The 16,047-nt window shown below is 40.0% G+C and overlaps 1 protein-coding gene across 1 annotated transcript in view; it reads left to right on the forward strand.

Moving 5' to 3' along the window:
* nup155.L (nucleoporin 155kDa L homeolog) overlaps nucleotides 1-14,733 on the forward strand; it is a 48,802-nt gene extending 34,069 nt beyond the window's left edge. Inside the window, 14 exon segments of the mRNA NM_001087331.1 lie at nucleotides 2,447-2,580; nucleotides 2,793-2,984; nucleotides 3,109-3,247; nucleotides 3,932-4,067; nucleotides 4,236-4,389; nucleotides 4,499-4,603; nucleotides 5,060-5,214; nucleotides 6,109-6,238; nucleotides 6,469-6,582; nucleotides 6,741-6,861; nucleotides 8,258-8,368; nucleotides 11,196-11,332; nucleotides 11,705-11,811; nucleotides 14,005-14,733. Coding sequence (NP_001080800.1) covers nucleotides 2,447-2,580; nucleotides 2,793-2,984; nucleotides 3,109-3,247; nucleotides 3,932-4,067; nucleotides 4,236-4,389; nucleotides 4,499-4,603; nucleotides 5,060-5,214; nucleotides 6,109-6,238; nucleotides 6,469-6,582; nucleotides 6,741-6,861; nucleotides 8,258-8,368; nucleotides 11,196-11,332; nucleotides 11,705-11,811; nucleotides 14,005-14,143 — 1,874 coding nt within the window. The 3' untranslated portion in view covers nucleotides 14,144-14,733.
* Nucleotides 14,734-16,047: the final 1,314 nt, after the last annotated feature.

The raw sequence follows: 16,047 nt of genomic DNA on the forward strand, positions 1-16,047 counted from the left end.
ATCTGATAATTCCACGGCAGTAATCTGCATAAAACACCAGGGGGAAACAAGAATCAGAGGGGCACTGAACGAGGTCAAGCTTATATTTCAAATACTGCTGTCAGCCATATACATCCCAGGAATCCAGAACTCACTGGAGCAGACTCACTGGATCCAGGCGAACGGATCTCCTCAACCTCACGATAGAGGAACCCTGGAGTCTCCCTCTTTTGCTGGACCTTCTCTCACTATCCAAAGCCGAAAAATCTCAACTTGACGGCGTGGCTCTTAAGACCCAGATTCTGAAGCTCAAGGGGTTTTCTGACAAGTAGGTGAAGACAATGCGGCAGCCCACAATCCCATCTCTGCAAAGACTTATCACAGGGTACGGAAAACATACCAGTGGTGGTGTACTTGGCATGACGGGGAGTTTGTAAGTCTTTCCATCCCCAGTTTCCGCAAATTCTTGCAGGAAGGGCTATCTTTGCATAGGATGGGCATACACTGCACTGTGGCAAACGCCCCCACACGGTCTCAAGGCATACTCCGCCAGGGGGATGAGCACTACCTGGGCCTTCCGAAACCAAGCCTCGGCTGAGCAGCTGTGCAAGGCAGCTACGTGGACATCTATCCACTCTTTTGCAAAATCCTACCTTTTCGATACCGTTGCGGCTTCAGACTCGTGCTTTGGCAGGTACTTTAAGCCGCAGTGGTCTCTTCCACGAAGTCTTATCCTACCCGCCCTATTCAAGGGGACAGCTTTGGTATGTCCCTGTGTCCCCCAAGCCGACAATGGAGAAAAGGAGATTTTTGTAATCATCGTTAAATCTTTCTCTTCAGTCGATTGGAGGACACCGGGCTTCCCTGTGCAAAATGAATAAGCCCATGTAAGCCTAAACATGTAAGTCATATTATGTATTAGTAATATAGTAAGCTAGGTTGCAAAAAGACATGCGTCCATCAAGTTCAACCTTTGAACTCTGTTTACCTGACTAACTGCCAGTTGATCCAGAGGAAGGCAAAAAACCCCACCTGAAGCCTCTCCAATTTGCCTCAGAGGGGGAAAATTCCTTCCTGACTCCAAAATGGCAATGGGACCAGTCCCTGGATCAACTTGTACTATGAGCTATCTCCCATAACCCTGTATTCCCTCACTTGCTAAACACCATCCAACCCCTTCTTAAAGCTATCTAATGTATCAGCCTGTACCACTGATTCAGGGAGACAATTCCACATCTTCACAGCTCTCACTGTAACAAACCCCTTCTGAATATTTAGGCGGAACCTCTTTTCTTCTTATCAGAATGGGTGACCTTGTGTCAGCTGGAAAGACCTACTGGTAAATAAAGCATTAGAGAGATTATTATATGATCCCCTTATATATTTATACATAGTTATCATATCACCCCTTAAGCTCCTCTTCTCCAGCCTGAACATCCCCAATTTGGCCATTCTTTCCTTTTAGTTAAGATTTTCCATACCATTTAACAGCTTAGTTGCCCTTCTCTGTACCCTCTCTAATACAATAATGTCCTGTTTGAGTGATGGAGATCAAAACTGTACGACATATTCTAGATGGGGCCTTACCAGTGTTCTATACAGTGTAAGAATGACCCCTTCCTGCCGTGAATCAATGCCCCTTTTAATACAACTCAAGACCTTATTTGCCCTTGATGCTGCTGAATGGCATTGCTTGCTACAGCCAAGTTTATCATCTACAAGGACTCCAAGGTCCTTTTCCATAATGGATTTGCCTAGTGCAGTCCCATTAAGGGTATAAGTGGATATTCTTACATCCCAGGTGCATGACTTTACATTTATCCACATTGAATCTCATTTGCCACTTAGCTGCCCAGATTGCCAGTTTGTCAAGATCCTGTTGCAAGGATGCCACATCCTGGATGGAATTTATTGGGCTGGATAGTTTTGTCATCTGCAAACTTCATTAATGAACAAGTTAAATAAAAGTGGACCCAATACCAAGCCCTGCGGGACCTCACTAAGAACCTTACTCCAAGCAGAGAATGTACCAACCACTCTCTGTACCCGATCCTGTAGCCAGTTTCCTATCCATGTGCAAATGACTTTATTAAGCCCAACAGACCTTAGTTTAGAAAGCAGTCGTTTGTGGGGCAAAGTATCAAACGCTTTGACAAAATCCAAATAGGTCACATCTACTACCCCCACCACTGTCCAGAATCTTACTTAACTCATCGTAGAAAGCAATCAAATTTGCCTGACATGACCTATCCTTCATAAAGCCATGCTGATTGCTGCTCATAATGCCATTCACTAGGACAAAATTTTGAATGTGATCCCTTAACAAGCCTTCAATAATTTGCTCAACACAGATGTCAAACTTACTGGCCTATAATTGATAGTAAGTTCGTAATCCCTTTTTAAATATTGGGATGACATCCGCTTTTTTTTTTTTTTGGTTAATAATTATGCATATTCTTTTCAACAGCTGAAGCTCAGCTGGCAGAACAATTCTCTCTCCAAGGAATCCATCAGCTGGTTAGAAAAATGTGCCAAGCTCTTGCTTTGTGGAAGCTACTCTGCGAACATCAGTTTAGCCTCGTTGTGTCAGATCTCCAAAAGGTTTGTGTATATTTTGTGTTGCTTTGAGTCCCTGTTTGAAGATTGGAGCCAAGCATCATCTAGGGAACCAAAGTTAAACCAGCTTAAATGTTGACTTGTGGGCATGGAATGTCTGAATGCCTGGCTGTCTTACAAATGTTGTCCTGATTCATCTAACAACATGGTGTTTAGTTCCTTGTACAGAAGCTAAATGTCATTGTCCTTCCACACAGGAGCTACAGGAGCAGCTGAAGATTACCACTTTTAAAGATCTTGTGATCCGAGACAAAGAGTTGACTGGGGCTCTTACGGCATCTTTGATCAGTTGCTACATCCGAGACAATGCATCAGTAGATGGAATCAGTTACCGGCTCCAAGAAGTGTGTCCTCTTCTGTACAGCACAGATGATGCCGTGTGCTCAAAGGTAAAACTTAGCTCATGCTGTTTTTGCAGAGAGTAAGGCCTATAAATATGCGCTACAGGCAAATCATTTGGCATCTAACAATATAAAGTGAAATTCCACACAAATGTATTTTTTTTTTTTCTAGGCAAATGAACTTTTGCAAAGATCACGGCATGTTCCAAACAAACAGGAAAAGGAAAGAATGCTACGAGAGTCATTAAAGGAGTACCAAAAAATAAGCCAACAGGTTGACCTTCCAAATGTGTGTGCTCAGTACAGACAAGGTAATTTTGCTAACATCTCCCTAAATCTGGGGGAAGGATAGACTGAATAGTCAGGTTTATGGCAAGGCTAAACATTTGCAACAAATCAGCATGTAATAAAAGCAAACTTCTGATTGGTTGTTGTGAATAAGACATGAGGCAAACTCTGCACCTGTTAGTAACTAGCCCTTTAAAATATGAATCCAATTGCCATTATTTTATCCCTGTCATCCTTCCAGAAATTATAGTTACAAATATTACATTTATGGAGCCTGTGTCTCCTTAGACCCCCAGACTAACAGCTCGATAGTGGTTCAATGCTGCCAAAAAGACTGGTTAATGTAAATTATAGTTTTGTGAGCTTTATAAATAGTTAATTAGGATGCCAGGAAAGTTTTAACAGAATAACAAGATGATTCCCAGAAGAATGGTAAACATTACACTTCTAAATTAAAATACTGCTTATGTGTTCATTGAAGTCTAAACCATCTGTGGGGTCTCCAAAGAAACTGAGGACCGAAAGGTCAGAAAGTGCATTAAATAATAGGAATTATATTCTCCTGGGTTCCCATTCATGCTGTGAGGAAGTGTTGTCTGTACATGAACTGATGGCTTAAATACTAGCTGGGGCTTGGGTATTTCATATATCTTTGGAGAATTAGGTTCAAGAGCAAAACCTCATCCTAACACTGCCCTTCTTTTTAGTACGCTTCTATGAGGGAGTGGTGGAGCTTTGCCTTTCCGCTGCAGAGAAAAAAGATCCACAGGGTCTAGGCCTCCACTTCCACAAGAACGGAGAACCTGAAGAGGACATGGCTGGCCTGCAGGCATTTCAGGAGAGGTAAAGTGCAATGTGATGCCATAGTTTTTTCTGGAGGGGCAGGTATTTGATCTAAGGGAAGTTTCTTTTGACCGTATACCCAATACTTGAATTATGCATGTAGGTGTGCCTTTATCTCTCCTCTTGCGAGAACGGCAACCCTTAATGTTGTGCCATGTTTCCTTTTAGGTTAAATAGCTACAAGTGTATCACAGATACACTCCAGGAGCTGGTAAACCAAAGTAAAGCTGCACCACAATCACCCAGTGTTCCCAAAAAACCAGGCCCACCTGTCCTGTCGTCAGACCCCAACATGCTCAGCAACGAAGAGGCTGGAATACATGTAAGAAAGTGATGTTCAAGGGTTTTTTTTTTTATTATAGTTTCTGTATCAGTAGGAAAATTATACTGTTTCTGACAATTAAAAAGATTTTTTTTTTTTCCTTTTTAAGTTTGAGCAAATGCTTAAGCTGGCTCAGCGTTCTGCAGATGAGCTCTTCAACATAGCGCTTTTCAACTGGCTCATACAGGCGGACCTCACTGACAAACTGCTGGAGGTAAGAAGTCTGAAGAACAGAATGCTGCATTGGGTTGTCTTTAGTGTGGTATGGCTGCATTATTTATATAAAGAAAGATTCGGCAAAATGTGGCCCTCCAGCTGCTGTACTAAAGTTCCTATCGCTCTGGATGCTGCTAGTCGTACTTTGACAATGGCTGAATGGCCAGTGGTGCTTGCAAAGACTGAAATAGCCTGATGATTCAGGTCTATACTGACCAGACTGTGGCCCTAAAATATATTGTTACTTTGGGTCAATAAAGGTGTAATCTTGGTTGTTGCAACAGCAATATCCAGCCTGTGTCCATCCAATTCCTGTTAAACTTCCAGCATCTACCAACAGCTTTAATACCCTTGCTGCACACTAATCTGCACTGTCTAGCAATCCCATACATACAAGTACAGTATTTTAAGAGTCAATTTTATTTTTTATCATGTATTAAATATGTCTTTGTAGCTGAATTCACCATTTCTGGAGCCACATTTGGTGCGTATGGCAAAGCTGGATCAGAACAAAGTGCGATACATGGATTTGCTTTGGCGATACTATGAGAAAAACAGAAATTTCAGCAATGCTGCTCGTGTTGTGGCCAAACTTGCAGACATGCACAGGTACTACTCTCCCCAGAAATGTGTTTTTTTGTTTTTGTAGCCATTGCTTCATATAACATTATAAAACTATAAATAGTTACTGGGTTAAATTAATGTCCATCTAAAGCAGCACCAATTGCTTCACAACATTACTGCTGCAGTTTTAATATACCAATAGAAGCATGAGTAAATAAAGGACATGCACTTGTGAGATTCATATTCCTAACAAGGTTATTATATTCTGAGAAAATCATCTAGCACCACCAGTTCTCTTGGCAATTTAGTCTAATAATAATGCATAATTCTGTGGGCTGAGGGTACTGTTCATCAGCACAATGTAGATCTTTACTAGGGATGCACCCAATCCAGGATTCGGTTCAAGGTTAAGACAGAATTTGGCCTTTTTCAGCAGGATTCGGCCGAATCCTTGTGTGTGTGACGAACCAAATCCTAATTTGCATATGCAAATTAAGGACAGGAAGGGAAATCATGTGACTTCTTGTTACAAAACAAGGAAGTAAAAAAATGTTTCCACTTTTTCCCCTTCCTGCCCCTAATTTGCATACACGGATTTGGATTTGGTCAAACCACCGAATCCTTCGCAAAAGATTCGGCCAAATACCAAACCGAATCTTAATTTTCATATGCAAATTAGGGGTGGGAAGGGAAAAAACATTTTACTTGTTTTGAGACAGTCACACGATTTCCTACCCCTAATTGGCATATGCAATTTTAGGATTCGGTTCGGCCGAATCCTGGATACGGTGCATCCTTACCAATAGTGGATTCAGTGCATCCCTACAAATAGTGGATTCAGTGCATCCCTTAATCTGTACAGTACTGCTGTCCTACCATACTACTATCCCCTACAATGTACCACTGAAGTTACCTCTTCAATTCTTTCATCCCTCCCAGCCCAGAGATTTCACTGAAGCAACGACTTGAATACATCTCCAGAGCCATTCTTAGTGCCAAGAGCTCCACTACTATGTCCACCCTTGCTGCTGACGGCGAGTTCTTGCATGAGTTGGAAGAAAAGTTGGAGGTGATGCCATTTATTTTTACCATTTATTTGCTTTAATGTGTAAATGAGACACACGTACATCACGTTCAGCCTTTTTGTTGAAACCTGCTTAACTGCTAGTTGATCCAGTGCTCTCCTGGCTTATTCTTGCCCCACAGATTGTAAGAGGGCAGCCTGCTCCATTTGCACTGCTTGTTGCAAGAATTTACTTCAATGTGACCATGAATGTTGTTTCTGCCATCTTCTTTCAGGTAGCAAGAATTCAGCTGCAAATACAAGAGACCTTAACAAGACAATATTCCCACCATTCAACTGTGGGGGATGCAGTGTCACAGCTTGATTCTCAGCTAATGGACATAACTAAGGTATAGAATATTTCCCCCATGTTGTTGCTTTTAGATACAGTTACTAAATGCTGTGTTCCCTCCACCACTTATTAAATGCAAAGATGTTTCTTGGCATTGGCTGGAACCAGCACACCACTAATTTTCTTTTGATCAAAACTTGTTTTTCCTTTCCCCAGATGTTTGGACAATATGCAGATCCTTTCAGGCTTTCAGAATGCAAACTGGCAATCATACACTGCGCTGGACATTCAGATCCTATATTGGTACAGACGCTCTGGCAAGATATAATTGACAAAGGTAAGACTGTCCATCTTGCCCCACAGAATGGAGCGCAGTGATGTCAAAACTGTGGTGCTCTCACCCCTAGAAAGGCTCAATATTTTTTTTGGGAACACTTTCTCTCTTAGATACTCCTGGAGTCTGGTCTGAAGGTCAGTTAGGGTAACATTTAGGCTGAATGCATAAAGAAACTCTGGGCTGGTGGGACTGGGGGAAAAACATGGTAGGCCCCGACCTTCATTGCTCCAATGACCCATGTCCACTTTATGTGGCACAACAGACGCTCCACACCCTCTTGTCCAAGGGGCGGGGTGTTTGGGACTTGAGGTCGGAGCCCCGTCGGTCCATGGAACCCCAGTCCAACGCAAATGATACTTTAAAAACTATTAATTACTGACAGCAGTGTTTTCATTTGTGCATAGCTATGGGGGATCAAATGATCGGGGGGCAGGCTTGAATTGAAAAGGCCTGCAAACCTCTTGTCTAGTTTGACTTTACTGATACCCCTGAAAGCACAAAGGAGGCAATAAAAGAGCACAGGCTATCAAGTGTTCTCACTGAAGCCTTTCTAGGGATCTCTCTGAGGGTTATCCCTCTGCCCCTTCCCAGTTACACTGACTGACTCTGCTAGTGCTTTGTATCTTACATTGCCATTATTAAAGGGGACCTTTCACCCGAAAAATATTTTCCAAATCCTATTTTATCACGTTAGTCAAGCATATTAAACTTTAATTATACTATATAAATTATTTGAATCTTGTTTCCTTCAGTCTGGGAATTCATAATTATAACAAGCAGGCAGGAGCCATTTTGTGGACACTGTTATTAAGACAAGTCTTGTATCATCTCAGAATCTTGTTTGTGCACCAGAATGGGGGTCCTGATGTTCATCCCCATGTCCTGGTTACACAATTAAATGGTGAAGAGAACTGGGGAATGTGGGGAGAGCAGTGACATCTAGGAAGTGCTGAATGGAAAGTGAAAGTAATTGTCTGCCTAAGGCATAGGAGGGGCAGGCAATATTTGATTGACAGCTATAAAAGCTTCAATAAAAATAAGAATTTGGATTTCATGTTTAATTTGAAAAGTACTTTTATTATACAGATTTTATGTTTTGGTGACAGGTCTGCTTTAAGAGAATATTACTGCACCCTCCATCTAAAAAACTCTTCATGTTCTGGATAGCAGTATATGCCAGTTTAGCTGTACAAGGATATATCTCACTAATTTAATTTAGGAAAACACATTGGAAGTAATATTTCTACCCCAGCAATGTGCTTATTAAAGTGAGTGACCATGCAAGCAGCAAAGCAAGTGCCATTCAACAGAGTTTCAGACACCTTGCTTGCATTTTGAAATGTCAAGTGTTCTTAGTTCTTGCATCTTTAATCCGGATCATATTTATGTTTCCCAGAACTGAGTGACAGCATGGGCAATAGCTCAGTAGATCGAATGCAGTCGCTTCATCTAAAAATTACCTCTCTTGGGAAAATCTATGCCAGTACACCTCGCTATTTTCCTTTAGGTAAGTAATAAATATCTGCTAACATGCCCATCTGCTTTAAAAAAGGATTTTATTCTTTAAGGGGTGGTTAAAATTTTTTACTAAATGTAAAGACTTTTCAGTTGCTTTCCATTTTTTTTTTTTTTTTCCAAAATTGACGTTTAAAGAAGGAAAACTCCAAGACAGTTTATTGTCAACAGATTAGACACAATAGTGCAAGCTAGAAGGCTATATTTATTCTGCAGAATGTTTTACCATACCTGAGTAAACAGCTCTAGACGCTGTCTGTTTGTTTAGGATAGAAGCTGCCATATTAGCTTGGTGTGACATCACTTCCTACCCGAGTCTCTCCCTGCTCACTTACAGCTCTGAGCTCAGATTACAGCAGGGATGGGAGGAGGGAGGGGGAGAGGAGAAAACTGAGCATGCTCAAGCCCTGCCCTGGAGTTTTATGCTGAAAACAGGAAGTCTGATACAGAAGCCCATGAGTACACAATAGAAGGAAAGAAATGTGATGTTTCTTTTGACAGAGGACTCAGAGCAGCATTACTTTGAGGGTTTACTGGTGTATATAGACCTTTCTGATAAAGCTTATAAGCTTAATTGTAGCCTTTCCTTCTCCTTTAATGTTCTTGTCTCTGGTGTTTGTCTGGCAGCTCGGTGATCTAGAACTGTTACAGTCTGCTCAGCAGGGACAAAGATAAGAAATGTAACAACTAATATCACATTGGGGTCAGGGCACACAGGCAGATTAGGGGAGATTAGTCACCCGGCGACAAATCTCTTCTTCTGTGGGCGACTAATCTCCCAGAACTGCCTTCCCGCTGGCTAGAATGTAAATTGCTGGTGGGATGACACTCGGATCACTTTGGCTTTCCAAAGTTGCACAAAGTTTCCTCATGAGGCAACTTCGGGAAAACGAAGCTTTCCAAGTGCCATCCCGCCGGCGATTTACATTCTAGCCGACGGGAAGGCAGTTCAGGGAGATCAGTTGCCAGAAGAAGAAGCAATTTGTCGCTATGCGACTAATCTCCCGAAATAGCAGTGTGTGTCTCTGCCCTTAGAGTTTGTGACCCCCTCCCAGAGATGCTTCAGAAATACATAAGAGGAAAAATGAAACTTTACACTTCAGTTAGGGATGCACCGAATCCAGGATTCAGCCTTTTTCAGCAGGATTCGGCCGAAACCATGTGCCTTGCTGAACCGAATCCAACTTCAATTCACTCGAATCGTTCACAAAGGATTCGGCAGAATTCTTAAATAGTGGATAGAAAAGTACAGTTATTGGGATCAGTATCCAGAAAGCTCCAAATTACGGGAAGCCCATATCCCATAGACTCATTTTTAATCAAATAATTCAGATTTTTTTAAATGTTTTTTTCTTTTTTTCTGTAGTAATAAAACAGTACCTTGTACTTGATACCCAACTAAGATATAACGTATCCTTATTGGAGGTAAAACAATCCTATTAGGTAAATTTAACGTTTGAATGATTTTTTTAGCAGACTTAAGGTATAGGTGATCCAAATTACAAAAAGATCCATTATCTGGAAACCTCCAGATCTCTGGCATTCTGGATAATGGGTCCTATACCCATTGTTGAAAAAAATTGTTTATTTCTGATGAACTGTCTGAAAACAACTTAATTGAAAAGGTTAGCAAGATTAACAACCCCTTTAGTTACCATGTTGTATAGAGTTACTTATTAATGTGCTTTTCACAGCATTAGTAAGTAACATTAAAATTCTGTTCTTTACATCAGGGATTTAAACCTCGTAGGTCCCTAAGCCATTAAGCATGGGCCTCCGTGTTTTTCTTTAATTAGGTGAAATTTTATCATAGTTTTGGAATTTCATAATTGTAATACATGAGTGTGCGCCTCTAAAAATAGACTGCAATACCCATGGTGTCTTTAAACTCACACGCAGTGGAGCTGAAGCGGAGTTCACCCTGGAGATGCCTCCTTTCACATATTTGGGCTGACCACTACTTCAGCTGTGTGCCCTTCATTTGCATAATAACATCACCAGCAGGGGACAAGATAGGGAAATCTCGTGATGCTTCTAGTGGAGGAGTTTACTAAAGCTAGGCATTCTGGGTAGAATATTCAAGGCAGTGCTACAATCTGAGCATGCTCCTGAAATTTGCATATTATAGTCTCTGTTATAGTCTCAGTATGGCCTCCCTCAGTGAAAGAACCCATTTGACAAAGTAAGGGATTTTTTAAAACCTGCAGTTTATTTTCAAAAACTATATATGTAGTTTGATTAAATTGTACTGGTCAGATTGTTAATATGTGTTTGATTTTGGATGCGGTTTAAGTTAACTTTTAGTATGTTAGACTGGCCAATTCTAAGCAACTTTTCAATTGGCCTTTATTTTTATTTATTTTTTATAGATTGTGAGCCAAGCGATACACTATATTGATTAGAAACTCTGCTGTTTTTTTATGCAGAGAGATGCGTGTTTATGTCCCACACAGGTTTCTATTATCCAGAAACCCATTATACAGAAACCTTTGGCCCATTATAATGCGTCACTTGTTTTTTTTTTTTTTGTCACTGGTGTGTTTAGTCTGACCAACTGGAAAGACCTGGAATAAATCTGTCTGAGAATAGGCCAGAATAACTCAACCACAGACGAGTCAATTGGCAGCCTGAATACCTTGCAGGCCTCGTTTTATCAGTGCCTCACCCACTATTAGAAAAAATTAATTCAGGAAACTTAAAACTTTTACATAGTCTTTAGGATTGCTGGAAAAGTGCAGTAATGTATTCCCTCCTTAATTTCCTGGTGTCGTGGAATTCCACAGTTTCATATATTGTTACAAATACTTCTTTGTCTATAGAATTTTTGGTGAAATACCTGGAACAGCAGGTGTGTAACTTCAGCTGGGACGCCGGGTTTGTAACGTACACAATGCAAGAGATCAACGTGCCTGTTCCCAAGTTACTCGAAGTGTACGATCACTTGTTTAAAGCAAGGGTAAGTCCTTTGTTCCCTTTTTTTTTTTTCTGGTAAAAACGAATTGCCGTTGTATACTTTCTTTACCTGGCACAGGTAACCCTGGTCACTTTTAACCCTTAAGTGCTGGTTTTCACTGTCCTGTCATCGTCATGCCTCCTGAGCTGCGAGACCACAACCTACAAGATTTGCATCCTTGCTTTGCTTACATTGCTCCATCTTTCTATACATTGCTCCATCTTTCCATACATGCGACAGAGCACTTTAACCACATGCAGTAATCAAATCTTTATCTGGTTCCATTTCACTGGGGACAGACAGGTTCCCAAAATCGTAGTCTTTTTTTTTCTTTCCTACAGTTCCCATGGTTACTAATAAGCAATTCTTTCACAGGATCCCTGGTGGAGTAGGATGAAGAAACCTCTGCACTTGCTTGAAAGTATTTATATCTTGCTCTCAGGGTATGTACAGGAGCCAAGCAAAGTGCCTTCCTATGAAAGGTTAGTGCCATTCTCTAGTACAGACCAGCAATTGCTTACTACATAGCTTGTATTTAATCTAGGGATGCACCAAATCCGCTATTTTGGATTCAGCCGAACCCCTGAATCCTTCGGGAAAGATTTGGGCGAATCCAAATCCTAATTTGCATATGCAAATTAGGGGGAGAAGGGGAAAACTGTTTTCACCTCATTGTTTTGTGGCAGTCATGTGCTTTCCCTCTCCAAATCCTAATTTGCAGCATATGCAAATTAGGATTTGGTTCGGTCGGACAGAAGGATTCGGCCGAATCCTGCTGAGAAAGGCTGAATCCTGGATTCGCTGCATCCCTAATTTAATCACTTAATCTCAGACACAATGGATCTGTGACTGTTTTGTAATTCTAATAATCCTTGGGAACTATATGTATGTATGTATGTATGTATGTATGTATATTTTTATTTGTATAGCGCTCCTTGAGGGCAAAGCACTGTACAGCAAAACAATAAGTTAGTAGTAACAAACAAGGGGTCATTGAAGTAAAAAATTACAATAGGTGCATTATTAGAAATACATTTCACATAAAAAAGGGTAGCGGACCCTACCCCGTAGGCGTAGGGCTTACAGTCTAAATGGGAGGGTAACATACAGACATTTCAGAGGGGTATTAAAGTGCTGTAGGTTACAGTTTGTTACACTGTTATATAAGTGCCTGTTCCAATTTCAGGTGCTCCCAGAGGTAGTCTTTCAGTTTCATTTTAAAAACACTGAATATTAATATCCCATGTGTTGGTGAATTTAAAGGGGTTGTTCGCCCTCCAAACGCACTTTTTTCAGTTGAGTTGTTTTCAGATTGCTCCCAGGAAATAGACTTTTTGTCAATTACTTTTCTTGTTTAATTTATTTTTTTCAAATGTATTTTTTCAGAGTTGAAATTTCCTCCCTCTGGTATTTCAGTCTGGCAGTTTAGTCATCCGGGTGCAGATTCTGAACTGTTACAAGTTGCTCCATTAGTTGATACATTTTTTAGCAGCATCTGTGCAGTATTAGCAACTATTGTATCAATTCTAACAGCTGCCTGTAATGAAACTCACTGATTCTGCGCAGCGGGGCCAAATCTAAGAAATATATGAACTAATTTATCAATTTAGAACAAATTGCAGCCTGTCACTGCCCCCACCTGGGCTGCTTCAGAAAGACATAAGGTGAAAACTTAAATTTAACCTTGAATGTTAGATTAGAACAGTCACAAATAGAAAGTAAATGGAAAAAAGTCTTTAATTTCTTGTCTGTCTGAAAACGACGGAACTGAAAAAAGTTTTGGAAGCTGAACAACCCCTTTAAAGGATAATTAAGCCTTAAAAATAAGTGAATGTAAAATTGATGAGGGTGTTATTCTAAGCAATGTACATTCATTATTTATTTATTTTTAATTCCAAGATATTTAAGGATACATGTACTGTTAATATGAATGAATTTTGTTACAACAGCGCCACCTGCTGGTCATTTTCCCACCAGTCTGACCACCAAGTAGTCAAGGAAGTTGTCAGGAGAAAGAAAGAGGCTGCTCTGAATGAATGTACATTGCAAAAGTTCTTAGAATAGCACCCTCATTAATTTTATATTCACTTATTTTTAAGTTTTACTTGTCCTTTAAAGAAAATATTTTGCTCTCAGACACTGAAACTTGTACCAGTAACATATGCATTTGATTGCGTTTTAAACTATAACTTGGGCCACTCTGCCGAGGCAGTAAACCACTTTGGGGGGGGGGGGTGCAAACTGCAATTTGGGAACTTATGATCTAAAGTAACAAAAGTTGCTTCTCTGTGATTAAACACTATCTGCACAACGGCGTTTTCTCGTTTTAATTGGTCCTGTTTTACTAAAGGCTTAAGCCACAAGCAACAGTAGTTAGAGATTGGGGTGCTAGCTGGCAGTACTGGGGAGAGTCCATCACGTGATGCAAATTAAAACTGCATGATGTGCTTTGATTAGAATTGACGAATGTAACTGAATGTCCCCAATGTTGCCAAACTAACTCTCACTACCCTTGACCATTAAACAAGGATCAAATTATGCTTGGAATTAATCCAACATCTGGGGATGCAAGATAAAAGGAAAACTTAAAATGCAGCAGAATTTATTTTAGGTAATTCAGTATTGTTTGCACCATATTAGCACCTCTGATGACATGAATATTGTTTAAATTACAGGCGCCGGTTTACCACTCTGTGCCTGGATGCAATTTCCTGCTACCTAGTGGAACTCCAATCAATGGATCCGGCTCCGGCGTTGTTAAATACTGTATCAAACTTCAAGTCTTTGCAAGCCAAATTGGAGAGGTTGAGCTAGTCGAATCACTGATCCTTAACGCGATGGAGCTAAAGTAATGGACAGTTGTACATGCACTTGGACGGGCTTTGGAGACCATTCCATTGCTCTCAACTTGTTTCCAGTCATTTCTCTGTGTGTCCTGATTGAAACTCGCAATTAGGGATGCACCGAATTTGAGATTCTGACTTTTTCAGCAGGATTTGGATTTGGCTGAATCCTTGTGCCTGGCCAAACTGAATCCTAATTTGCATATGTAAAATAGGGGCAGGTAGGGAAATCACGTGGCTTTTCGTCACGAGATTTTTTTCCTTTCCTGTCCCTAATTTGCATATGTAAATAAGGGTGGGTAGGGAAATCGCGTTACTTCATCACAACAGAAGAATCTTTTCCATTTTTTCCTTTCCTGACCCGATTCAGTTCAGTATTCTGCCAAATCTTTCACCAAGGATTCGGCATAATCCCAAAGAGTGGATTCGGTGCATCCCTACCTGCAATACAAATGTTTTATTCCTCAACAATCGCCAATGACACATAGCAATGTTGCATTTTGGTCTGTTTCGAACACACACAGACATTTTCATCTCCTGCATTAAATTTGTAGACTTGGTTATAATGCATATTTTCTTCCTTACATATTCCGACTGCCAAACGGGGTTTTGCAAAAAAAAAGATTATAAATTAATTTTACAAAACAATTCTAATGGCTGCATGCAGTTTTTTTTTTTAATTTTGATATTTTTAGCAGTTTATTAATATCCAATATCTTTGTATACTGCCTTAAACAAAAACTTTACACTGCACTTGTTTACTTATTTCCATGATTTTTCCTGAATGTTGAAGGGGAATGCTAGTGATCATTTTAAATCTGCCCTTTGCAGTGTATGAGTGTATGCTACCAAAAAAAAAAATTCAGTGTTTTTTTTGTTTTACTTGAATGCATTTAATATAGTGATATGTATTTAATATACTGAACGTACTGTTCCAGCCCAGAAAGGTTTGTAGTTTCAGAATAGTAATGATCCAGTTTATCAGTGTAGGGATGATGCAAATCCACTTTTTCCAGATTTGGACAATTACTGAATCCGGAATCAAAATTATAATTTGCAAATGCAAATTATCTTAATCTGGCGGCAATGACATTTGCTATTTCCATAATCACATGATCTAAAGTCACATAATTGCAAGGGTTTGGATTTGGTTTGAACAGCCACTTGGATTTTGGCAAATCCTGGTTCTGATACAGCTAAATCCCAAAGTCAGCGCATCCCTACTTTCAAAGATTCCCACAACAGCTCCCCCATTTTGGATCTTATTAGGCCATAACATTGGGAGGCACATTTATCAAAGGTCGATTTTGAATTCATGTGAATTTTTTTTTTTTTAACTCTAATAAATTTGAATATACTCAAAATTGGATTGGGGGATTATTTAATAAAAAAAAATTAGAATATCTAAAACTCACGAATATTACTAAACTCAAATCTAGTTTCTTCTCTTGAAAAAAACTCAAATATCGAATGCCTTCAAATTGGTCACTGGGCCTCTCACATTGATTTATACATGAACGCGGCAGGTTTTAGGTGGCAAATTCGAATGGGGGGCATGGTTTGATAAATCTCAAAATTAAAATTCGAATCGAGTTTGGATTATTCACAATTCGAATTTGAGTTTTAACAATTAAAAAAAAAAAAAAAAGACTTCTAAATTTCAATTCGACCCTTAAAAAATCTGCCCGTGAGTGTCAATGATACTGTACTTGTGCTTTGGGCTTTTGATTTTTTTAGGAGTTATGGAAAATCGATATATTAGCACAAATTAGGGTTTTAAAATATGGTCTGTGACTAAGCTCAGGTAAGCGACAACCGACTTTATGAGGAAGAACTGGATAAGGTTAGTGGTGTTCAGCAGGTCGAGAGATAGGA

The sequence above is a fragment of the Xenopus laevis genome, chromosome 1L (genome assembly GCF_017654675.1).
Source record: "Xenopus laevis strain J_2021 chromosome 1L, Xenopus_laevis_v10.1, whole genome shotgun sequence".
Taxonomy (NCBI): domain Eukaryota; kingdom Metazoa; phylum Chordata; class Amphibia; order Anura; family Pipidae; genus Xenopus; species Xenopus laevis.